The following is a 26,973-nucleotide window of genomic DNA, read 5'->3' as shown; positions in this document are numbered from 1 at the left end:
ATATATATATATCGATATATATATATATATATATTTATATACACATACACAGATATAGAGGGGGGGCGACTAACTGCCACTGACACCACCAGTGACACTAATACAGTGATCAGTAATAATAATATACACTGTCACTGTACTAATGACACTGGCTGAGAATGGATTAACGTCTAGGGGCAATCAAAGGGTTAACTGTGCGCCTAACCACGTGTAATGTGTGCTGCTTCTACTGACAGATCTATCTTTGCAGGGATAAGAAACAGAGAGATCATTCCCTCTGTACAGAGCCCTGTGTTGATTGTAAATACGGAGCTCTGGGCCAATCAGCAGGTCCCGGCCATGAATTACTGGCTGGGACTTGCTTACAGACTCCTGCTGTGTGCAATCACAGTAAGTGTCGGAGGTGAGGGGGGGGGCATGCGTGCGCATGCACGTGCCCTAATCCCAGAAGCAGGCAACGACGTACCAGTACATAGCTTAGCATGTATGGGCTGCCCGTCTGCATTGTGGGGGGGAGGTGGGGGCCGTCTGGAAGTAGTTAAAGCAGAGATAAAGACGATACTTTTTTTTTTTTTCATTTTGGATAGAGTAGGAGAGGGCTATACCCCTGTCAGTGTCCCATCGGGGAGATTTCCCTTCACTTCCTGTCCCATCGGCCAAAACAGGAAGCGAAATCCCTCCAAAGTGAGGGAACTGGCATCCCCATCAGAAGATTTCCCCCTCTCTTCCTGTTCTGGTGACAACCCAGCATTTGTGAATTGCTTTCATTTTCAGTGAGCTGGAGAAATAGAGAGGATGAATCCCCCTAACGGATTAGGGAGATTGCACTTTAAATTAAACTTCTCATTTTAAAGCTACACGGTGATTGTGATTGCACTGGGGCCTCTTGCTTGCATATTGCATTTCATTACAAAGGTGAACTTAGCCTTTAAACCTGGTTATTATTGTAGACGGGAATGTCTTTCCTGCAGTAAAAAGATGGGAATGCCATCCATCCAACATTGATCAGCCAGCGCCACCCAGTGCTCAACCTGCAGTACTACATCAGATCAGCCGACTAAAGCTTACATTGGTATTATTATTATTCTATAGGATTTATATAGTGTCAGCGGTTTGTGCAGTGCTTTACAATACAAAGGGAGACAATACAGTACAATAATACACAAAGGTTAAGAGGGCCCTGCTCATATGATCTTACAATCTAATAGCGATAGATTTATTTTGTTCAGTCGGCGGGCTGAGCAAATGAAATCTAACAGATTCCTCCATCCATGCTATATACAGCGTGGATGGATGGATGAATGCCCCCCAACCCCCCCTGCTAGGCTACTGTGATTTGGAAGCAGCGTCGGCATGCTGTCAAAACATCCAAACAGCTGCTGCATCTGGTTGGATATCCAGCAGCAGTCTTTATGCGTACGCTGTTCTTTGAACTGCTTGAAACTTGATCGTTCATAGTGTTCTGTTTTAGATGCCCCCCCCCCAGACTTAGTCTGTCGCTGCAATATGGTCACCTGCTGACTCGGCACTATCCCCAGGCAGCTTAACCCTGCAATAAGATATAGACGTTGAATCAAACAGAATTTTACATCAGCAAATTGCAGTACAAAGTTTTGCTTTTTCATTGGCAATGACTTTCCTAAGCCGTGACCCTGCAAAATACCAACCCCCCCCCCGTTATTTGGATGTGTCGCTACACGCACCATAATATATTATGTTTGTTGGTCTCCTGATGAAGCATCAAAATTGTGAAACGCATTGGAACCTACTATAATCCTCCTGCGTTTTTGCTCTACCCTATAACAATATTCCACAGGTGATAATAACTTTTTTGAACATGTGCAACATATTGTATGTATATGATTATTAGGGCTTAGCAGGAAATAGAGACTTTTCAGGGATGATATTAATACATTTGATATGATTTTATGGAATGTTTTTAACTCATAAACTAATATGATTTTTTGTAAGGTTTTATAAAACAAGGTGATGTGTTTATTTCTTGGGGTTATGTATAGCACCTTACAGTTCCCTTTCCTTTTCATATTTTTTCTTTCCTTTCCTTTCCCTTTCATTTTTTTTATTTCCTTTAATTTTCTTTTTCCTTTCCTTTTCAAGTTTTTTTTCTTTAATTTCCTTTTATCTCCTTTCAATTGCTTTCCTTTTCATTTTTTTTTATATCCTTTCCTTTTCATTTTTTTCTCTTTCCTTTCCTTTCCTTTTCATTTTTTTTTATAGCCTTTCCTTTTCATTTTTTTTTTCTTTCCTTTCCTTTCCTTTTCATTTTTTAATTTTCTTTTTTCTTTCCTTTCCTTTTCATGTTTTTTTTTTCTTCAATTCTTTCAATTCCTCTCCTTTTCATTTTTTTCTATCCTTTCCTTTTCTATCTTTTCCTTTCCTTTTCATTTTTTTTGTATTTCCTTTAATTTTCTTTTTCCTTTCCTTTCCTTTTCATGTTTTTTTTCTTTCATTTCCTTTCCTTTCAATCCGTTCCTTTCCATTTTTTTTCTATTCTTTCCTTTTCGTTTTTTGTTTTCTATCCTTTCCTTTTCATTTTTTTCTATCCTTTCCTTTTCATTTTTTTTCTTTCCTTTCCATTCCTTTTCATTTTTTTATTTCCTTTAATCTTCTTTTTCCTTTCCTTTGCTTTTCATGTTTTTTTTTTTCTTTCATTTCCTTTCCTTTCCTTTCCTTTCCTTTCAATTCCTTTCCTTTTCATTTTTTTCCTTTCCTTTGCTTTCTATTCCTCTATTTTCAAGACCTCCAGCTCTCTAGTTCCCTCGTCACCTCATCCCATGCTCGCCTCCAGGACTTTTCCAGAGCCTCTCCAATCCTATGGAACTCCTTACCCCAATCTGTTCACTTATATCCTACTCTATTAGCTTTAGACGATCCCTGAAAACCCTCCTCTATAGAGAAGCCTACCCTACCCCCACCTAACAACTGTATTTTCATTTTCTCCATCTGATCATCCCAACAGTTATTACCTTTTGTTCCACTTGACCCTCCCTTCTAGATTGCAAGCTCTAACGAGCAGGGCCCTCTGATCCCTCCTGTATTGAATTGTAATGTAACTGTACTGTCTGCCCTCACGTTGTAAAGCGCTGTGCAAACTGTTGGCACTATATAAATCCTGTATAATAATAATTATTCCCTTTCATTTTTTTTTTCTTTCCTTCCTTTTTCATTTCCATGTTTTTTTCTTTCCTTTCCTTTCCTTTTCATTTATTTTCTTTCCTTTTCATTTCTTTCCTTTTTTCCTTTTCTTTCCCTTTTCTTTCCTTTCCATGTTTTTTTTTTCTCGTTAATTTCCTTTCCATTTTTTTTCTATCCTTTCCTTTTCATATTTTTTTCCTTTCCTTTTCATTTTTTGTATTTCCTTTTCTTTTCTCTTTTCTTTGCTTTTCATGTTTTTTTCTTTCATTTCATTTCCGTATTTTTCCTTTCAAATCATTTCCATTCCTTTTCTTTAAATTTTTTTTTTCTGTCCTTTCCTTAACTTTTCATTTTTTTTTTCCTTTCCTTACCTTTCATTTTTTGTATTTCCTTTTCTTTTCTCTTTCCTTTGCTTTTTCTTTCCATCCTTTTTCATTTCCTTTCCATGTTTTTTTCTTTACTTTCCATTTCTTTCCTTTTCATTTTTTTTCTTTCCTTTTCATTTCTTTCCTTTTTTCCTTTTCTTTCCCTTTTCTTTCCTTTCCATGTTTTTTTTTTTCTCGTTAATTTCCTTTCCATTTTTTTTCTATCCTTTCCTTTTCTTTTTTTTTCCTTTCCTTTTCATTTTTTGTATTTCCTTTTCTTTTCTCTTTCCTTTGCTTTTCATGTTTTTTTCTTTCATTTCATTTCCGTATTTTTCCTTTCAAATCATTTCCATTCCTTTTCTTTTCATTTTTTTTTTCTGTCCTTTCCTTAACTTTTCATTTTTTTTCCTTTCCTTACCTTTCTATATTTTTCATGGTTTTTTTTCTTTCCTTTTTTCTCTCCTTTTCATCTTTTTTTCTTTCCTTTTTTTTTCTTTCCTTTCCTATTTTTCCTTTTATTTCCTTTATCAGGCTTGCTATCTACGTGTTATTAGCTGCCATACACAAACCTAATCTTTCTTCTTCTTCTTTTTTTTTTTAACAGCATCTGAAAAAAAGTCTGGCAAGAGTGTGGAGTAAAGTCGTCACAGGTCACAATAATGGAGCGCAAAGGGCATCACGCACACGAGAAGCAGAACAAGGTTTCTCACACAGTGAAAGAGACGGTCGGCAAGGTGGAAACTCCCTTTTTACAAGGTCTTCAGCAGTTCTCACATTCATCCAGTTCTCATGGCCATCATGAGTCCAGTTCTCATGGCCATCATGAGTCCAGTTCTCATGGCCATCATGAGTCCAGTTCTCATGGTCATCATGAGTCCAGCTCTCATAGCCATCATGAGACTGGGGGTCTCCATGTGACCGGCCACATCGGTGGAGCCGAAGGTCACCACGCCATCACTCACATTCATGGGGCTGTAGGCCACCACAAGTCTGTATGCCACCAGAAGAAAGCTGATGAACCTATCAAAGTCACCGGCCAAATCGCTGGAGCTGGGATCCACCTCGGCATCACTCGCATTCATGGATCTGTAGGCCACCAGGCCACCACTCACATTCATGAATCTGTAGGCCACCAGGCCACCACTCACATTCATGGATCTGTAGGCCACCATGCCACCGGCCACATTCATGGTTCTCTGGGCCACCACATTCACATTCAAGGCCACCACAATGCTGTACGTCATCAGGATAAACCTGACGAACCCATCAAAGTCACTCCAAGCATCAATGGCTTCTCTGTGTTTCAGACAAAGGAGAAAGTTGGCATTTACCAAGCCCTACAGAAGAATCTTGTCTCTGGCGAGGTGGCTCTGGCTCTGCTGGAAGCGCAAGCTGCTATTGGCCATATCACCAATCCATCAAACAATCAAAAACTGACTGTAGAGGCAGCTATTCAACAAGGCATTGTTGGGCCGGAGTATCAACAAAAGCTGCTGCTGGCATATAGTGCAGCCACGGGCTACAAACACAAAGAAGAAACAATATCTCTCTTTGAGGCATTTAAAAAAGGTCTGGTTGAGAAAAAGGATGCAGTGCGTTTTCTACAAGCCCAAATAGCGACTGGTGGAATAATCAATTACGTGACGGGAAGCAGAGTACCGTTTTCTGAAGCCTTGAAACTTAACTACATAGATGAGAGTTTGTTCAAAACACTTACTGGGCCATCAGAATTCTCAAGCTGTTATCCTGACCCCAATACAAAAGAAGGCTCCAGCTATCAGGAGCTTCTAGCCAAAAGCTTCACAGATTCAGAGACTGGACTGTTACTTCTCCCTCTACAGGAAAGTCTGCAGGGTCTGAGAAAGTCCGTCAATTTGGAGCAATTGTTCAAGGCCAACATAATTACTCAGGTTCAGTATAATGAAATCAGAGAAGGCAAACAAACCATTCAGCAGTTGGGAGAACTGAAAGAAGTCCGGCAGTATCTAAATGGGTTGTTGAGCCTTGGAGGAGTGCACATAGAAAGCACAAAGGAGAAAATCAGTATATATCAGGCTTTGAAGAGAAACTTTCTTCCAACAGATTATGCAATTTCCCTGTTGGAAGCTCAAGCAGCATCAGGCTTCATCATAGATCCAGAGAAGAAAAAAACTTTCACTGTCACCGAAGCTGTTCAAGAAGGAGTGGTGGGATTTGACCTCAAGGAGAAGCTACTGAATGCTGAACGAGCGGTCATTGGGTTTAACGATCTATACACTGGGAAAAACATTTCCCTCTTTCAAGCAATAAAAAAAGAGCTGATTGATAGAAACTTGGGCCTGAATCTTCTTCAAGTCCAGCTTGCAACAGGAGGCATTATTGATCCATTCCACAGTTTTCATGTCCCTTTGGAAACTGCCTATAAACGAGGTTTATTGGATGAAGAGACAGCAAAACTGTTATCCATAAATCGTGGTTTCCTGGATCCCAACACTAATGACTGGGTTACTTATCAGGAACTTAGATCGAGAGCCACATTTGATCCAGACTCAAATGCATACTTCTTTCCTTTGAAACTTGCCTTCCATGGTATAAGGGGAAAAGTTACAAGCAATGAGTTACTGAATTCTAATATCATTGACCAGGCAACATTTGAAAGCCTCCAGCAAGGAAAACTATCCGTCCAAGAGGTTGCTGAACAGGAGAGCATGAAGCGCTATCTTCAGGGAACTGGCTTAATTGCCGGAGTGGCAGATATTTCAGCCAATAAAATAATAAGCATTTACCAAGCATTCAAAGAACATCTTCTCATGCCAGGAACGTCCATAGCTCTACTTGAGGCCCAGGCCGCCACTGGGTATTTGATAGACCCTGTCAAGAACTTGAAATTTTCTGTGCACGATGCAGTAAAAAATGGCTTGCTTGGACCTGAGCTTTATGAAAAACTTCTGTTCGCTGAAAAGGCAGCCACAGGTTACAAAGATCCCTCTTCTGAAGAGAGACTTTCATTGTTCCAAGCAATAAAGAGGGGTTTTGTTACAAAAGATTATGGCATCCATCTTCTGAACGCCCAGCTTGCCACAGGTGGAATCATTGATCCATCAAAAAAGCATCGTGTTCCAGTAGAGGTGGCTTATACACGTGGTCACTTTGATGAAGATACAAATAAAGCTTTGCTTGCTCAAACCAATGACATTAAGGGATTTTTCGATCCAAACTTAAAAGAAAATGTTACCTATGAGCAACTGCTGGAACGGAGCGTTATCGATGTTCACTCTGGGCTTTACCTGACTCCTGTATTTGACAACACGCAGGAGGCACAGAAAACTACACATTCATTTATAGATTATAAGACCAAAGTGATTTTCGATGGAATAAAACTGACTCTTACATTTGGCAGGTTTAAAGGACATCTTGTTTCCCTGTGGCAAATCCTTTTCTCAGAATATTTCAGCTTTGAATTAAGACAATCTTTCATCAACCTGTATAAAGCGGGAAGTCTTTCGGTAGAAGAACTGTCTAGAAAAGTCGAAGCAGAGATTAAGCAAGCGGTATCCTCCACCAAAGTCACGTTTAAAGGCTTTAGAGAATCTGTAACTCCTGGCCAACTGCTGGAGTCTGAAATTATTGACAAGAACTTGTTTGATAAACTGCAGCATGGTGAAGCTTCCGCAAATGATGTGGTGAACATTGACACGGTCAAGAAATACCTGCAGGGCACGGGAAGCATAGGTGGATTAATCTTAGCAGATACCCAAGAAAAGATCAGCATCTACCAAGCAAAGAGAAAAGGCTTCCTAAGACCAGGAACCTCCTTGATTCTCCTTGAAGCACAAGCAGCAACAGGTTACATTATTGATCCAGTGAAAAATAAGAATTATTCTGTGGAGGAAGCCCTCAAGGCAAATATTATCGGTCCTGAGTACTACGAAAAACTTTTGGCAGCAGAAAAATCAGTTACCGGATACAAAGATCCATACACAGGTGAAAGAATTTCCCTGTTTCAAGCAATGAACAAGGGCTTAATTGTTAAAGAACACGGCGTTAGGCTCCTCGAAGCCCAGATTGGCACTGGCGGCATTATCGACCCCATAAACAGTCTCAGAATCCCAGTCGAAGTTGCCTACAAGCGAGGCTATTTTGACAAAAAAATTAATCTAATACTCTCAGATCCAAGTGATGACACAAAAGGGTTCTTTGATCCAAACACACATGAAAACCTCACCTATCTACAGCTGAAAGAGAAATGCATTACAGAGCCATCAACTAACCTTTGTCTTCTACCCTTGGTTAGCAAGCAGCGACAATTCAATATTAATGACCACATCAGGAATTCTTTCAGAAATGTGGAGATTTATGTCAGATATGGAAGATTCCAGGGGCAAACAGTAAACGCATGGTTCCTCATCAACTCTGAGTATTTCAGTGAGTGGAGAAGAAGAGAGCTGTTGGAGCAGTTTAGATTGAAAAAGTTGACCCTTGAACAAATTATCATCATCATCGAAGAGGAAATAAAGAAATGGACAGCGATCCGTGTTCCCACATTAAGGGGACAAGTGAACATTTATGAGTTGTTGGAATATGAGATCATTGAAAAAGAATTATTTGAGCAAGTCCTAGAAGGAAAAGTGACAGTAGAGTATGTGTTTAATATCGACAAAGTTAAGAAGAGCTTGCAAGGGTCTGGTGTCCTCGGTGGAGTCATTATCCAACCCTCCAATCAGAAGTTCAGTTTTTATGAAGCAACAAAAAACAAAATTTTGCTGCCTAGCACCATCTTGCCATTATTAGAGGCTCAGGCTGCTACCGGACACATAGTGGACCCGGTCAGTAACCGGAAACTCTCAGTTGACGAGGCTCTCAAAGCAGCTGTTGTCGATCCACAGTTTTATGAGAGACTTGCTTATGCAGAGGAAGCTGTAACAGGTTACACAGATCCTTTTTCAGGGAAGAAAATCTCCCTTTTCCAAGCTATGAAGAGAGGTTTTATTGAAGAAAAGCATGGCAAACAGCTTCTCGAGGCCCAGATAGCTACTGGTGGAGTCATTGATCCAATACATGGCTTCCACCTTAAAGATTCTGTAGCCAAGAAGCATGGCTATATTAACGAGGAGCTACTTAAAGATCTCTCTCACCCTACAGATGACATAAAAACATTCTATGACCCAACTACCAAAGAAAAGGTTACTTACTCCGAACTTCTCAGTCGGTCACAAAAAGATGAATCAACTGGTCTCCTTTTGCTTCCATTGCCCCAAGATTTTGCAGAGGTTCCAGTAATAAATTTATATTCTGATGAAGAAGTCCGGCAGCTCTTGAAGACCGCTAGGATCGAAGAGAGAAACATCACAGTCTGGGAACTGATTCATTCCGGATATTTTACTGAAGAACAGCAATTTGAATTCCTGGAAAAATTTAGAGCTAAGAAACTGAGCCTTCAGGAACTGACCGCTGAAATCCTACAAATAGTCAGAAGTAATGAAATAAAAAGGACAACTCACATTCATTTTCAAGGACTCAGAGGTCCCGTCCCAGTTGTATGGCTCTTAGACTTAGGTATTATTACACAGAAAACATTTGATGAACTTGTTCAGGGACTCAAGTCTGTCGAGGAGATTTCTCAATTGCCTGAAGTGAAGAAAAGTCTAGAGGGCACCGGTTCCATCTCTGGAGTATTCCTGCCATCTACAAAGGAAAAGTTGAGCATTTATCAGGCTTTGGAAAAAAAATTACTCCTTCCAGCCAATGCCATAAGGCTTCTGGAAGCCCAAGCTGCAACAGGATTTATTATAAATCCAGTAAAAAATGAAAAATATACAGTTGACAGTGCAGTGAAAGCTGGGGTTGTAGGCCCTGAACTTCATGAAAAACTCTTGACTGCAGAAAGTGCGGTAAGTGGATATACCGACCCTTACACAGGAAACAAGATATCTCTAGGTCAGGCAATCCAGAAGAAACTGATATCAGAGAACGAAGGTGTCCCACTCCTCCAAGCCCAGTTGGCTGCTGGTGGAATAATTGATCCTCTTCATTGTCATTTTGTACCGATACAGCCGGCATATAAATTGGGCTTTCTTGACGAAGAAATATACAAACAAACAGCAGACCTGAAAGTTTACGTTGATCCAAACACCAAAGAAAAAGTGAGCTACGAGCAACTGAAACAGAGATGCTACACCGACCCTGAGACAGGCTCGCTGCTTCTGGCTCTTTCAGAGACCGCAGCTTTTTATGCTGAAGGACATTTCATTGATGTTTTCAAATCATTTACAGTTACTGTCAATGCAGGAAGGTTCAAAGGCCAAACCGTGTCTCTCTGGGAGCTTCTGAACTCAGAGTACGTAAGTGCAGATAAATTAAAAGAAATTCTATTTAAATACAAAACCAGCAGCTCTGAAGCTTTACAGGAAATCATAAAGACGGTCACCACCATCTTTGAGGAAACTGAGACAACAAGTACACAGATCAAGTTCAAAGGTCTTCGGAAGCAGGTGTCTGCAAGTGACCTGTTCCAGTCAGATGTCATAGACAAGAAAACTCTGGATGAGCTGAACCTTGGAAAGAAGACCATAGATGAAGTGACAGAAATGGACGCTGTTAAACGTTACTTGGTAGGAACAAATAGTATTGCTGGTGTTCTACTTCAGGCCACAAACAAAAAGATGAGTATTTATGAGGCAATGCGCAAAGGCATTTTGAGGCCTGGTACTGCCTTGGTACTCTTAGAAGCTCAAGCAGCCACAGGCTTTATAATTGATCCAGTTAAGAATGCGAAGCTGTCAGTTGAAGAAGCATTTGCTGAGGGTCTAATAGGGTCCGATGTACATGCCAAGTTGTTGTCTGCAGAACAAGCCGTGACAGGGTATAAAGATCCATTTAGTGGGGAGAAGATATCCTTGTTTCAAGCTATGCAAAAAAATCTCATAGTTGAGACCCATGGTATTCGTCTGCTGGAAGCTCAGATTGCCACAGGTGGCATTATTGACCCAGTTCACAGCCACAGAGTGCCTGTAGAAGTAGCCTACAAACGAGGCTACTTCAATGAGGAAATGAACAAAATTCTGTCAGATCCCAACGATGATACTAAAGGTTTTTTTGACCCCAATACTCACGAGAACCTTACTTATCTGCAGCTATTAGAAAGGTGTATCCAAGATCCTGAAACTGGGCTGTATTTACTACAGGTTGTAAAGAGAGGTGAAAACTACTTCTATATCACTGACAAAATGAAAGCTGACTTACAGTCAAGAACCATTAGACTTCAATTTGGAAAATATGTCAATCAAACTGTGTCTATTTGGGAAATACTCACTTCTCATTATATCACAGACCTAAAAAGAAGAGAACTTGTTAGACTGTACATCTTGGGGGTACTCCCCATAGAGCAGCTAATCTCCAGCATCACTACAGTTATAGAAGAATACGAATCTAAGAGCAGTAACCTAAAACTGAAAGGAATTCATGGAGATGTAAGTGCCACTGATTTGTTCAATGCAGACATAATTGACCGAAAAACCTTAAGTGACCTGAAAGAAGGCAAAATATCTGTGGAAGCTGTTTCCGAACTGGATTCTGTTAGAAGATACTTGAAAGGAACAAGTTGTATTGCTGGAGTTTTATCTCTGCCTACCAATGAAACTCTAAGTATCTATGAAGCTGTAAGTAAAGGAATCCTATCTAGAGACATTGGTTTGACCCTTCTTCAAGCCCAAGCTGCCACTGGCCATCTTATTGACCCCATCAAAAATCAAGTGCTTTCCATTCCCAATGCAGTGTCCCAAGGTCTAGTTAACTCTGATTTTCAAGAACAACTTGAAATTGCTGAAAAGGCAGTTACTGGATATACAGATAAAGAATCTGGGAAAATAATTTCTCTTTTCCAAGCCATCAAGAAAGGAATTGTGCCCAAAGGGCTAGGAATTTCTCTCCTTGACGTCCAACTGGCAACTGGAGGGGTTGTAGACCCAGTTTTAAGCCACAGAATTCCTTTGCATATAGCTTACCAGAGGACTTACCTGGATGAAGACTTTTACCTTCTCATCTCAGATTCTGCAAAGAAAGAATTTGTAGACCCCAACACACATGAAAGAATTACATATAAAAACTTGCTGGAAAGATGTGTCAGAGACCAAAAAACTGGACTTTATTTGCTTCCACTGACTGAAAGACGTGATGATTACTTCTACATTGATGAGCCAACCAAGAAACTCCTGCAAGAAACCACTGTAAAAATGAACAGCGGCAAGCTCAAAGGTCAGGATATTTCCCTTTGGGAACTTTTGAGCTCCACCTATGTCTCTGAAGAACAACGAAAGCAGATCATCAAGTTATATAAAACAAAAATCTCTTCAGGACTTAAAGACATTGTAAGTGCCATCACATCAGTCATTGAAGAAAAGGATAAGGGTCAAAACGACATCTGGTTCCAGGGACTGAGGAAGCAGGTGACCGCTGCAGAATTATTTGATGCAGAAATTATCAACCAAGAGACTCTTGATGGTTTAAAGAAGGACTTGAAGACAGTGAATGAAGTAGCAAAAATCGATTCCATTAGACGATACCTTGAAGGCACCAGCTGCATTGCAGGGGTGCTTATCCCTTCAAAACTTGACCCCACCAAAAAAGAAAAGGTTAATATCTATGATGCCATGCTGAGGCGTGTTCTGAGGCCTGGGACAGCACTGGTTCTTCTGGAAGCCCAAGCCGCTACCGGATTTGTTATTGACAGCATACAAAACCGTAGACTTTCAGTTGATGAAGCTTTATCAGCCGGGGTGATTGGCTATGAAATTTATGAGAAACTTCTGTCTGCAGAAAGAGGAGTTACAGGCTACAATGATCCCTATACTGGTGTAAAAATATCCTTGTTCCAAGCCATGCAGAAAGATATCATTGTAAAAGAGCACGGTATACGCCTACTGGAAGCCCAGATTGCAACTGGTGGCATAATAGACCCAGTACACAGCCACCGTGTCCCTGTGGAAGTGGCTTATAAGAGGGGCTATTTTAATGAAGAACTGAGCCAGATTCTTTCAGATCCCACTGATGACACAAAAGGTTTCTTTGACCCAAATACTCACGAAAATCTCACCTACGTGCAACTGCTCCAGAGATGCATCCAGGACCCTGACACTGGATTGTATATGCTGGAGCTTAAAGACAGCAAGTTCTCCCCAACACAGATCCAAAATAAATTACAATCCAGTTTTATTCAGATTGCCATCGGAGAGTTTCAAGGAAAAAGCGTTTCCATCTGGGAGCTTTTCAACTCTAAATACTTCACAGCTGAGAGGCGAGAGGAGCTACTGAAGAAATTTGAAGCTGGTACTTTAACTATCGAGGAGATTCTGGCCATAACTATTAAAGTCATTAATGAAAAAGAGCAAATATTATCTCAGGCCAGTACAACAGTGTCTCAAGTTGATACCACAGACTCCGCCGAGCAAGTAGCTAAAGCCCAGACTTGGCTCCAGTCGGAAAAGGTGAACGTGTCTGTGGGCGACTTCAAGGGACAAAGCATTTCTGTTTGGGAGCTCCTGAATTCTCATTATATCTCTGGAGAGAAACGAAAGGAAATATTAGAAAGGATACAGTCTGGGACTCTGACCATACAAGAAATTATCACAATTCTCATCACCATCATCACAGAAACAGAAACAACAAAGGTGGTCCAGAAGAGTGTATCTGTACCAGATGAAAAGCCTGTGGAACTTGATCATTCTGTACAAGATGATGAGATTGAGAAGGCATTACAAAACATCAGTATTCCAGTCACAAAAGGTCAGTATGCTGGACAAGAGGTTTCTGTGTGGGATCTGCTTAATTCCAAATATATTCCTGAAGATACAAAACAAGAACTAATAGAAGAATACAAACTGACTGTCCAAGACATCATGGAACTGGTGGTGCATTCTATCAGAGCAGATCAGAGCAGATTCAAAACTGAGTACAATTTGAAACTGGAAGTTTACAATGTTGTGCAGACCGTGCAGATTGAAGTAACTGAAGGAGAGTTCAAGGGTCAGCAACTTTCTGTATGGCATCTTCTGAACTCTAAATACTTTTCAGAGGAGAAAAGACGTGAGCTACTCGAGAAGTTTAATTTTGGCACACTAAGTATAGATGAACTTATCAAAATTATCATCACTACTATAACAGAGACTGAAGAACATAGCAAAAAATTGAAATTCAAAGGCCTCAGGAGACAAATTACAGCATCTGAACTGCTGACATCTGAAATTATTGACCAAACTACACTTAGAGAGTTGGCTCAAGGACAGAAGACTGTAGAGGAGGTGACTCAAATGGACAGTGTGAAAAGATACTTAGTAGGAACAAGCTGTATAGCTGGAGTACTGGTTCCATCTCTTAAAGATCCTTCAAAGAAAGATAAGATGAGCATTTATGACGCTATGTTGAAGAACATCCTGAGGCCAGGGACAGCTCTTGTTCTTCTCGAAGCTCAGGCTGCCACTGGATTTATCATTGATCCTGTGAGCAACAAAAAACTGTCAGTAGACGAAGCTGCAGCTGCTGGTCTAATTGGCCATGAACTTCATGCAAAACTCCTTTCTGCAGAAAGAGCGGTAACTGGCTATAAAGACCCATATACTGGTGACAAGATCTCCCTCTTCCAAGCCATGCAAAAAGACCTCATTGTAAAAGATCACGGTATTCGCTTACTGGAGGCCCAGATTGCCACCGGGGGTATCATTGACCCAGTACACAGCCACAGAGTCCCAGTGGAAGTGGCTTATAAGCGTGGCTTCTTTGATGAAGAGATGAACCAGATACTTTCAGATCCATCCGATGACACGAAAGGATTCTTTGATCCCAACACTCACGAAAACCTCACTTATTTGCAGTTACTTAGCCGATGTGTTCAGGAGCCAGATACAGGATTGTACATGCTGACCATGAAAGACAAACAAGCTGTCTTAGCAGAGAAAAACTTTGAAACTAGTCTGCAGTCACTAACTATTCAAGTTAAAGTTGGACAGTATAAAGGGCAGACTCCATCCTCCTGGGAGCTTCTCCACTCCAAGTATTTTACAGAAGAAAAGAGACAGTTACTTCTGAATAAGTATAAATCAAAGACTATAACAGTTGATGAACTTATTTCAGGTATTCAATCAGCCATTGAAGAATGGGAACAAAGGAGCAGTAGCCAAACTGTGGATGGTGCTAGCCTGGAAGTGGCAGTCCAAGATATTACCAAAGAAATTAAGAAAGATGGGACCATAGAGAAAAAAGAAGCTTATGATATTGGCTTTGTTCCTAAGCTAAAACAATGTGTAAAACTAGATACAGATGAAGACCACAAAGCTTTAACAGTTTTTACTGTTCACGTACAGGCCGAAGAGTTTCAGGGTAAACGAGTGTCTCTCTGGGAAGTGCTCCAATCTAGATATGTTTCAGATGATAGCCGCAACACCCAGCTACAAAAACACCAAGTTGCCATAGAAAAACTTAAACAGAGAATCCTTGGATTAATTGAGAATGTTGAAATTAAAGCTGGAACAGGAATCCAACAAAAATTAGAATCAAAGTCTGTGGAGGTCAACGTAGGAGAATTCAAAGGACAAAATGTTTCTGTCTGGTTCCTTCTCAATTCCAAGTATATCACTGAGGAAAAGCGAAATGAGCTGCTTGAAAAATACAAATCAGGAACCTTAACGGATGATGAGCTGTTAAAATTAATTATCACAATAATTGATGAGACAGAAAAGAGACCTGAATTAAATTTTATGGGTCTCCGTCAGCAGGTGACGGCCTCTGAACTGCTCCAGTCAGGAATCATAGACCAGAAAACTTTGGATGACCTGACTCAGGGCAGCAAGACAGTAGAAGAGGTCACTCAGATGGACTCTGTGAAGAAATATCTTGGAGGATCTAGGAGCATTGCAGGAGTGTTTGTTACTTCGAAGACGGATCCTTCCCAGAGAGAAAAGCTGACCATCTATGATGCCATGTTGAAACGTATACTGAGACCCGGAACAGCTTTGATACTTCTTGAAGCCCAGGCTGCCACCGGATTTGTGATTGATCCCATTCAGAACAAAAAGCTTTCTGTAGAGGAAGCCTTAGCTGCAGGACTGATTGGACATGACATATATGATAAACTTCTTTCTGCAGAAAGAGGAGTCACAGGCTATAACGACCCCTACACCGGTGAGAAAATCTCTCTCTTCCAAGCCATGAAGAAAGATCTAATTGTTAAGGACCATGGCATACGTCTCCTGGAAGCCCAAATTGCCACTGGTGGAATTATTGATCCCGTACACAGTCATCGTGTACCTGTGGAGGTTGCATATAAACGTGGATACTTTGATGAAGAAATTAACCAGATCCTCTCAGATCCCTCTGATGACACAAAGGGATTCTTTGATCCTAATACGCACGAGAACCTCACTTACCTGCAGTTGCTCCAAAGATGTGTCCAGGATCCAGAGACTGGACTGCATATGCTGGATGTGAATGTAAATAAAGTTCCATCTACCCAGACTGGAAAAGAGACTGTTCTAAGAACAAAACATATTAGGTTCACACAGACCAACATGCAAGAAAACAACATTTCCATCTGGGAGCATCTGAATTCCTTGTTTATTTCCACAGAGAAACGAGAAGAGCTGTTGAAAAAGTACAGTTCAGAAACCGTATCTGTTGATGAACTTATTACTATCATTATCAAACTTATTACTGGAACAATACTTTTGACTGATACAACAGCCTCAGCAGATAAAGAGACTTTACTGAAATCAGAAAAGGTGGACGTGTCAGTAGAAGACTTTAAAGAATATGCATCTGTGTGGGAGCTCCTGAATTCTCATTATATCACCGAAGAGAAGCAAAGGGAAATGATAGAAAAATATAACAATGGGACTCTGACCATACAAGAAATGATAAGGATTCTCATTACAACCATTACTGAGGGGGACTCTCAACGTTCAGTCATATCCGTACTGCAGCAGATACAGCCTGAACCTTCATTACAAGAAGATGAGATTCAGAAAGCTTTGCAAAGCATCAATATCCATGTTAGAAAAGGAGAGTATGCTGGGCGGGAGGTTTCTGTGTGGGACCTTTTGCACTCCAGATACATCTCAGATGAAAAAAGACAAGAGTTGCTCGGGAACTACAAGCTAACTCTTGAAGACATAATACGACTTGTTATTCAGACCATTGAATACAGTGATCAGAGGAGCATCCAATCTCACTTTAAAATAGAATACAATTTGAAGGAGGAAACTCTTAGCACTGTGCGGACCACCCAGATTGAAGTAACAGAAGGCGAGTTCAAAGGTCAAAAATGGTCAGTGTGGGACCTACTAAATTCTAAGTACTTTTCGGAGGAGAAAAGACGTGAGCTGCTTGAGAAGTTTAACTCTGGCGCACTCAACACCGATGAGCTTATCAAGATTATCACCACAATTATACAAGAGACAGAGGAACACAGTAAGAGTTTGAAATTTAAAGGCCTCAGAAGACAAATTACTGCATCTGAACTGCTTTCGTCAAACATTATTAACCAAAATACACTAAGAGAGTTGGCTCAAGGACAAAAGACCATAGAGGAGGTGACTCAAATGACCAGTGTGAAAAGATACTTAGAGGGAACAAGCTGTATAGCTGGAGTACTGGTTCCATCTCCTAAAGATCCTTCAAAGAAAAATAAGATGAGCATTTATGACGCTATGTTGAAGAACATCCTGAGACCAGGAACAGCTCTCGTTCTTCTGGAAGCTCAAGCTGCCACTGGATTTATTATCGACCCTGTGAGCAACAAAAAACTGTCAGTAGACGAAGCTGCAGCTGCTGGTTTAATAGGCCAGGAACTTCATGCAAAACTTCTATCTGCAGAAAAGGCAGTAACTGGCTACAATGACCCATATACTAGTGAAAAAATTTCCCTTTTCCAAGCCATTCAGAAAGACCTTATTGTAAAAGATCATGGCATCCGTTTGCTGGAGGCCCAGATTGCCACTGGGGGCATCATTGACCCAGTACACAGTCACAGAGTCCCAGTGGAAGTGGCATATAAACGGGGTTACTTTGATAAACAGATGAACCAGGTACTTTCAGATCCCACTGATGACACAAAAGGATTCTTTGATCCCAACACTCATGAAAACCTCACCTACTTGCAGTTACTTAGCCGATGTGTTCAGGACCCAGATACAGGATTGTACATGCTGACCATGAAAGACAAACAAGCTGCCTTAGCTGAAAAGACTAGTCTGCAGTCACTAACTATTCAAATTAAAGTTGGGCAATATAAGGGACAAACTGTGTCCTCCTGGGAGCTTCTCTACTCCAAGTATTTCACGGAAGAAAAGAGACAGCTACTTCTGAATAAGTATAACTCAAAGACTATAACAGTAGAGGAATTTATTTCAAGCATTCAATCAGCCATTGAAGAATGGGAAAAACAGCCTAGTAGCCAGAATGTGAATGGATTTAGCCTAGAAGAGGCAGTCCACGATATTACAGAAGAAAATAAGAAGAGCCTTCTCCAGTCTGAGCTTGTGGAGATTACCAAAGGCAAACTCCAGGGCCAGAAGGTCTCTGTGTGGGACCTTCTAAACTCCGAGCATATAGAAGTAACCAAAAAGGAAGAAATCTTACAGAAGTATTTCTCAGGTGTCTTGACGCTAGAAGAGATCATTAGAATCATCACAATCACCATTCATCAGGCCACCATTCCAAAGCCAGGAGAAACTGTAACAATAGCCACAGATGAACTTGAAAGAGCCCTAAATGCAATTGTGGTCAATATTAAAACCAGCCATCAACAAGAGCAGAAAATGTCACTTTGGGATGTCCTCCATTCCAATTATCTCCCTGAGGACAAGCGTATTGACCAGCTTATCAAACATAAGTTAACTGTGGAAAATTTAAAGCAAACAATTGCTTTCTTAATTGATGAATCAGAGACGAAAGAAGACACTGAAATTCAACAAGCATTAGATGTTAAGCTCACTGAGGTGACCGTTGGAGAATTCAAAGGGCAGAATGTTTCAGTATGGTTCCTTCTTCACTCAAAATATGTCACTGAGGAAAAGCGAAAGGAACTTCTGGAAAAGTACACATCTAGGATCTTAACAGAAGAAGAGATTTTAAAAATAATTATCACAATAATTGAAGAGACTGAACAAGCCCAGCAAATACAACAGAAATTGGAAGGTCGGCTCACTGAGGTCAATGTTGGAGAATTCAAAGGACAGAATGTTTCTTTGTGGTCCCTCCTCTATTCCAAGTACATCACAGAGGAAAAAAGAACTGAACTGCTCCAGAAATACAAATTGGGGTCCTTAACTGAGGAAGAGTTTTTAAGAATAATTATTACAACAATTGAAGAGACTGAACGGGCCGAAAAAATAAAAGCAGATAAAGAAGTTAAAGAGAAATTGGAAGTGAAACTGACGGAGGTCAGTGTTGGAGAATTCAAAGGACAGAATGTTTCAGTGTGGTTTCTTCTCCATTCAAAATATGTCACTGAAGAGAAGCGAAGGGAACTTCTGGAAAAGTATGCATCTGGAACTTTAACAAATGAAGACATTTTACAAATAATTATCACAATAATTGAAGAGACTGAACAGACCCAGCAAAAACAAGCAGAAAGAGAAATTCAACAAAAATTGGAATTGAGGCTCACTGAGGTCAATGTTGGAGAATTCAAAGGACAGAATGTTTCTCTATGGTTCCTCCTCTACTCCAAGTACATCACAGAAGAAAAGAGAACTGAACTACTTGAGAAATACAAACTTGGGTCCTTAACAGAGGAAGAGTTTTTAAGAATAATTATTACAATAATTGAAGAGACTGAACAGACTCAGCAAATACAAGCAGAGAAAGAAATTCAACAGAAACTGGAATTGAGGCTCACTGAGGTCAATGTTGGAGAATTCAAAGGACAGAATGTTTCTCTATGGTTCCTCCTCTACTCCAAGTACATCACAGAAGAAAAAAGAACTGAACTACTTGAGAAATACAAACTGGGGTCCTTAACAGAGGAAGAGTTTTTAAGAATAATTATTACAATAATTGAAGAGACTGAACAGACTCGGCAAATACAAGCAGAGAAAGAAATTCAACAGAAACTGGAACTGAAGCTCAATGAAGTCAATGTTGGAGAATTCAAAGGACAGAATGTATCTTTATGGTTCCTCCTCTACTCTAAGTACATTACCGAAGAAAAAAGAATTGAACTACTTGAGAAATACAAACTCGGGTCTTTATCAGAGGATGAGATTTTTAGAATAATTATCAAGATAATCGAAGAGACTGAACACACCCGTCAAATACAAGCAGAGAGAGAATTTCAACAGAAATTTGAACTGAAGTTCACTGAAGTCAATGTTGGAGAATTCAAAGGGCAGAATGTTTCTTTATGGTTCCTTCTCTACTCTAAGTACATCACAGAGGAAAAAAGAACTGAACTGCTTGAAAAATTCAAACTGGGGTCCTTAACAGAGGAAGAGATTTTAAGAATAATTATTACAATAATTGAGGAAACTGAAGAGAGTCTTAGAATCAAAAGAGAGAAAGATATACAACAGGAGTTGGAGCTGAAGCTCACGGAGGTCACAGCTGGAGAATTCAAAGGTCAAAATGTTTCTGTCTGGTTCCTTCTCTATTCCAAGTATATCACTGAGGAGAAACGAAATGAACTACTTGAAAAATACAAATTGAGAACATTAACAGCTGATGAGATTTTAAAAATCATTATCACAATAATTGAAGAGACAGAAAAGAGACGCGAACAGAAGTTTAAGGGTTTCCGTCGGCAGGTAACAGCCTCTGAACTGCTTCAATCAGAAATCATAGATCAGAAAACTCTGGATGACCTGACTCAGGGCAACAAGACTGTAGAAGAAGTCACTCAGATGGACTCTGTGAAAAAATATCTTGAAGGATCTAGTAGCATTGCTGGAGTGTTTATTACATCAAAGACTGATCCTTCCAAAAAACAAAAGCTGACCATCTATGATGCCATGTTGAAAAGTATACTGAGACCTGGAACAGCTTTGATACTTCTTGAAGCACAGGCTGCTACAGGATTTGTGATTGATCCTATTCAGAACACAAAACTTTCTGTAGAGGAGGCCTTAGCTGCAGGACTGATTGGGCATGACGTATATGGAAAACTTCAGTCTGCAGAAAGAGGAGTCACTGGCTATAATGACCCCTACACTGGTGAGAAGATTTCTCTCTTCCAGGCCATGAAGAAAGATCTCATTGTTAAGGATCATGGCATACGTCTCCTGGAAGCCCAGATTGCCACTGGTGGAATTATCGATCCCATATACAGTCATCGTGTACCCGTGGGGGTTGCATACAAACGTGGGTACTTTGATGAAGAAATGAACCAGATCCTCTCAGATCCGTCTGATGATACAAAGGGATTCTTTGATCCCAACACTCATGAGAACCTCACTTATCTGCAGCTACTCCAAAGGTGTGTCCAAGATCCAGAGACTGGCCTGTATATGCTAGATGTAAAAGATGCCTCTGCTATAAAAGAAGATCTAAAAATCAAATCAGCTCTTCAGTCTAAAGCTGTTCAAATTTCAGTTGGGGAATTTCAAGGGAAAAACATTTCTGTCTGGGATCTTCTTTACTCTCGGTATATTTTAGTAGAAAAGCAACAAGAACTCCTGAAAAAATACCGTGCTGGTACCTTGACTATTGAGGAACTTATTACTATTCTTATTACCATAATTACTGAGTCAGATAAAGCAGAAAAAGAAGAAAAACTATCACCAGAAATTAAAGCCATTAGAAAATCTTTCCTGTCTGTAAAAATAGAAATCTCCGTCGGGGACTTTCATGAAAAAGCTATGTCACTCTGGGACCTGCTCCATTCCAAATACATCCCTGACGATAAAAGAGAAGAATTGATTGAAAAGTTCAAATCCAAAACGCTGACTATCGAAGAAATTATCAATATTGTTTTAGGCATGATACAAAAAACAGAGATGCAATCAAGGAAGACAGTGATTGTTCAGGAGCACGCAGAGACATCACATTGGCCTTCTGAAGACCAGCTACAAAAAGCATTACAAGGAATTCCAAGTAACCTATCAAGACAGCCATCTGAAGCAGGCAGCATTTCTTTATGGGATTTCTTGCATAGCCAAAATGTACCTGAGGAGACTAGAAACATTCTGCTACAAACGTACAAGTTTTCTGTTAGAGAAGTCATGAGCGTTTGCACCAACATTGTCAAGGGAAATGCAACAGAAGTCTCCATTGCCCAAAGTCTCGAGAGCTCCTCAACCAGGCAAGAATCTACACAAGCCAACAAAGGTGCAGAGACCCAAAATGTACTCCAGTCTGTAGAAGTCGATGTGACAGTGGGTCAACAGGCAAGTAAGACATATTCCCTTTGGGAGCTTCTGCACTCTTCATACATCACAGGCGATACCAGGAATGAACTCATAGGAGGGTATGAGACTGGTGCCATTGGGCTTCAAGATCTCATGAAGAGGATAATGCAAATTCTCATAGAAGCTGAAAAAACCAATGTCCAGATCTCAAGTCGCCAGAAGGTCACACTAAAAACTGAACAATTAAGCCTTGAGTCCATTCCAGAACCAGTTACAAAGTCACTTCAGGTATTTACTGTCTCTATTTCCAGCAGTGAATTTACAGGAGAAAATATTCCATTGTGGGACCTACTCCAATCCAAAAACATCACCAAAGCCATGCGTCTAGAGCTCCTCAAGAAGTACTTTCTCACCATTAATGGAATTATTGCAACGCTGAGTGGTTCATCATCTAAAACTGTTACTGTGGTCACACAAAAACCAGACACGGCCACCTTCCTGAAATCTGTAAGAGTCCAGGTCAACATTGGAGGATTCAAACTAGAAGGTGAATCGCATTCTCTGTGGGAGCTCCTTCATTCAGAGTACATTACAGAAGAGAAAAGAAAGGAGCTTATTCAGCAGTACGAATCTGGCACCATAACTTGGGAACAAATCTTCGAAAACATTACCACCATCATAAAAGAGACAGAGGAAAAAACCCGGAACATCAAGTTTAACGCTTGAAGCTGTTCAAAGCAATGACTCAGTCCGATAAATGGTGGTGCCCTAAGCATGTGCATGTCATCTCTCTGAATCTCTCTGGGGAAGATTCGATTTCTGGGGTTTTACTTAACTTTGTCCATGTCCCTTTGGGTTCCATTAGGGTTTCTTTGAGTGAAATTATACCAGCTGATAGACTTGTCTCCTCTAATACCTCAATACGCATTTTCTTCAAGGTCACTATTGGAACTGGCAGGGTCATTGTAAAGAAATATTGTGGAGCCATTTTATATTCAGAAAATACATACTTAGCAGATTACTTGAGTTCCCAAAAGGGTCAGCTGGGTCTGATCTCTAATAAACCTTTGTTCTGCACTATGTACCAGCCAGATCCAAACTTTGGGGTTGATTTACTAAAACTGGAGCGTGCATAATCTGATGAAGCTGTGCATGGTGCCCAATCAGCATCTAACTTCAGTTTGTTCAATTAACCTTTGACAAAAAAAACCTGGAAGCTGATTGGTTTCTATGCAGAGCTGCACCAGATTTTGCACTCTTCAGTTTTAGTAAACCAACCCCTGTGTGTAATTAATTGTAGGATGCTCTTAATCCTCAAAGGTGGCCAGGTCATTCCATCCACAGTCTGTGTTCTGTTAGGTCCGATACTCTTAAAAGGGTTGTAAAGCTTCATTTTTTATTTTCTAAATAGGTTCCTTTAAGCTAGTGCATTGTTGGTTCACTTACCTTTTCCTTCGATTTCCCTTCGAAATTTTTTTTTTCTTTGTCTGAATTTCTCACTTCCTGTTCCTCCTCAGTAAGCTGTTCAGTAAGCTGTTCTGGCTGACTAACCACCAGCTCGGATGATGGTGTGAAGTTTACTGATGAGAAACAGGAAGTGAGAAATTCAGACAAAGAAAAAAAAAATTTAGAAGGGAAATTGAAGGAAAAGGTAAGGGAACCAACAATGCACTAGCTTAAAGGAACCTATTTAGAAAATGAAAAACAAAGCTTTACAACCCCTTTAATGACAAAAAATAAATAAACTTAAACAGTTTCATTTTAGTGGCATTGTTGAGGTTAAAAAAACAGAATTTTTAGAAAGTAGAGCTCATCAATGTGTTAGCCACCTAAACACTGTACAATACAATATTTTCTATACTGTCTCTTGTTACTTTTTATCTACTTTAATATTAATAAACTCTTGACTTTTCTAAAGTGAAGTTTTATTTGTGAGTTTTATTATACAGTGTACAATGCACTAGTTTTAATGATTTCTACTAAGCAGTACACTCTTTTAACCTCACTTCCTGTCCATGTGACACCCATAAAAGAAAAAGTGGATGGGGGTGTCAGCGGGACAGGAGGGCACAGACAGCAATAAAAACATTGTCAGTACATACCCTTCGTTGGGGTCGATTTACTAACTCTGGAGAGTGCAAAATCTGGTCCAGCTGTGCATGGTAGCCAATCAGCTTCCAGTTTCAGCTTGTTCAATTAAGCTTTGGCAAAAAAAAAAAAAGCTGGAAGCTGATTGGTTTCTATGCCGAGCTGCACCAGATTTTGCACTCTCCAGCTTTATTAAATCAACCCCAATGCGTTTTTGTGTTGCTGTTGGAGAGATTTCCCTATAATTCTTGGCAGGAAGTAAGGGAAGATCTTCCCAACAGAACAGGGCTGCTGTTAAAAACCACAGGGCCCCATACAGCCAACCTGACAGCCTACCCCAACCCCCCTCCCAACGAATCACAATGTGTGGTTGATACCGATCTGTCCTTGTGCTTATTCAGGAAAGGAAGAGGCTGGTAAATGTGACATATTTATCGGACCCTTCCCCAACACTCCATCCTGAAGGTTTTACTTGTGTGCTTGTAGCTGCCGGCGGGAAGGAGAGGAGGGAAGCCAGCAACACTGTGGGGGTGGGGGGTGGCATGGGCAGCAGGGGGATACATATAGTGCACAGGAAGGGTGTTCATTGTGGCGGTGGGGGCAATTAAGGAATTGAGGTGGGGACAATTAATGAAACCAACCCCTATATAGCTCTCTGCAGCATGTGAAAGCCGGCGTGAAGGAGATGAGGGAAGCCAGCAACACTGCGGGGATGGGGGGGTGGCATAGGCTGCAGGGGGAAATATATGGTGCACAGGCAGGGTGATCATTGTGGCGGTGGGGGCAATTAAGGAATTGAGGTGGGGGGCAATTACTGAAACCAACCCTTATATGGATTTCTCTGCAGCAGTTGAAAGCCGGCGGGAAGGAGAGGAGGGAAGCCAGAAACACTGCAGGGGTTGGGGGTGGCATGGGCAGCAGGGGGAAATGTATGGTGCACAGGGAGGGTGATCGGGGTGGCAGGGGAGCAATTACTGAAACCAACCCTCCTGTATCGCTCTCTCTGCAGCAGCTGAAAGCCAGCGGGAAGGAGAGGAGAAAAAGCCAGCTTTCAGCAGATGCAGACAGAGCCATACAGGGTATCGGTTCCAGTAATTACCCTGCCACCCCCACCGTGCCCACTTTCAAATCACCCTGCTGCCTGGGCCCCCCCTACTGGCCCGGCCCCCTGTATAGGAGGACCATTTGTACCCCCTTATCCCAGTCCTGGCTACAGAAACACAGACAGCATGAGAGAGGCTTTGCCCCTCCGTTGATGTATCCAAAACAGAGTTTAGCCGTTTAGTAAAATGGCTGGAGTTGGGCTTATGGATATCATAAATCTAAAGTCAGACTGCCCTTGGTTTATGGGGTTTGGAAGGATTGTAATCTTTGTCAGGTTTTTATTGCTGTCTGTGTCCCCCTTGGGGAGATTCACCCCTCACCTGGTTGCCATCGCCACTGAGACAGAAAGTGATGGGAAATCTCAAATGTTTCAAAACGTATAAATTAAAAAAAGTCCCGGTCTGTGAATACCAGTCCAACAGAAGACCACCCACCAACCCACCACCATACTGTTGTGTGGCCTCAGTAACCCAACCAAATTCAAGACAAAAAAAGGACCCCAGCTGAGAACAGACAGGTGTGTACAGCACGAGGTTACTTTACCACTTGCCTACCAGGCACTTTTACCCCCTTCCTGCCCAGGCCAATTTTCAGCTTTCAGCGCTGTTGCACTTTGAATGACAATTGTGCGGTCGTACAACACTAAACCCAAATTACATTTTTATAATTTTGTTCACACAAATAGAGATTTCTTTTGGTGGTATTTATTCATCACTGGGTTTTTCATCTTTTGCTAAACAAGCAAAAAAAAAATATGCCATAGTTTGTTATAAAACTTTGCAAAAATGTAATTTTTCTCCTTCACTGATGGGCCCTGATGAGGTGGCATTGGTGGGAACTGATGAGCACTGATAGTTGGCACTGATGAGGCTGCACTAATAGGCAGCACTGATGGGCACTAATAGGCATCACTGAAGGGCAATGGGAGGTGGCACTAATAGGCAGCACTGATAGGTGGCACCAAAGAGCACTGATAGGTGGCACTGATAGGCAGCACTAATGGGCACTGATAGGCGGCACTGAAGGGCAATGAGAGGTGGCACTGATAGGCGGCAACAAGGGGCACTGGTAAGCGGCACTGATAGGTGACACTGATGAGGAAGCACTGATGGGCAGATTGGCCTCACTGATGGGTGACACTGATAGGCAGCACTGATGGGCACTGATAGGTGACACTGATGAGAAGGCACTGATTGGCAGCACTGATAGGTGGCACTGATTGGCAGCACTGGTGGGCACTTATGGGCACTGGTGGGAAGCACTGATAGGTGACACTGATGAGGAAGCACTGATGGGCACTGATTGGCAGCACTGATAGGTGACAATGATGAGGAGGCACTGATTGACAGCACTGATGGGACACTGATAGGTGGCACTGATGAGCACTGATTGGCAGCACTGGTGGGCGGCACTGATAGGTGACACTGTTGGGGAAGCACTGATGGGCACTGATTGGCAGCACTGATGGGTGACACTGATAGGCGGCACTGAAAGGTGACAACGATGAGGAGCACTGGTGGGACTGTATTGATAATCAGGACACTGCTGACAACGTGAGGAAAGGAATGCTGCTAACCGTAACAAAAGATTATTCCTGCGCTACCACTAATAAAAACTAACTTTGTGAATAGCTGCATCCACCGAGATGGATCAAGCCGTATCCACTAATGCAAAGAATATGGGGTGTATTGATGTCACGCTATTCTTATTAAATTATAAATCATAAATCACATAAATTCAATGTGCAAAGTGCCAAAAAAATTGAAAAGTAAAGTGCTCAGTGACAATCCAAAATAAGTAAACACACTACAGAGGTGCTAAACACCTAATGGTGTTCAAAAGAAAGATATAATAGTGTTGAATACTATATATCCAAAGTAAAACTGGAGCATAATATAAGGTGTCAGTTAAAAGTAAAAAGTAAACGCACTACAGAGACAACCTGTGCGTAT

At 41.1% G+C, this 26,973-nt stretch overlaps 1 protein-coding gene across 1 annotated transcript in view; it reads left to right on the top strand.

Annotated features, from left to right (window-relative positions):
* Nucleotides 1–23,460, top strand: part of EPPK1 (epiplakin 1) — an 86,999-nt gene extending 63,539 nt beyond the window's left edge. Inside the window, exon 3 of the mRNA XM_077493416.1 lies at nucleotides 4,126–23,460. Within this exon, the coding sequence (XP_077349542.1) occupies nucleotides 4,181–22,555 (18,375 nt within the window). The 5' untranslated portion in view covers nucleotides 4,126–4,180 and the 3' untranslated portion in view covers nucleotides 22,556–23,460. The remainder of the gene's footprint in view (nucleotides 1–4,125) is intronic.
* The last annotated feature ends 3,513 nt before the right edge of the window (nucleotides 23,461–26,973 follow it).

The sequence above is a fragment of the Lithobates pipiens genome, unplaced genomic scaffold (genome assembly GCF_037356315.1).
Source record: "Lithobates pipiens isolate NorthernLeopardFrog02 unplaced genomic scaffold, aLitPip1_a1.2 Scaffold_19, whole genome shotgun sequence".
NCBI lineage: Eukaryota > Metazoa > Chordata > Amphibia > Anura > Ranidae > Lithobates > Lithobates pipiens.
Note: the sequence above shows the minus strand (reverse complement) of the source record. Positions and strands in the feature narration are given on the sequence as shown.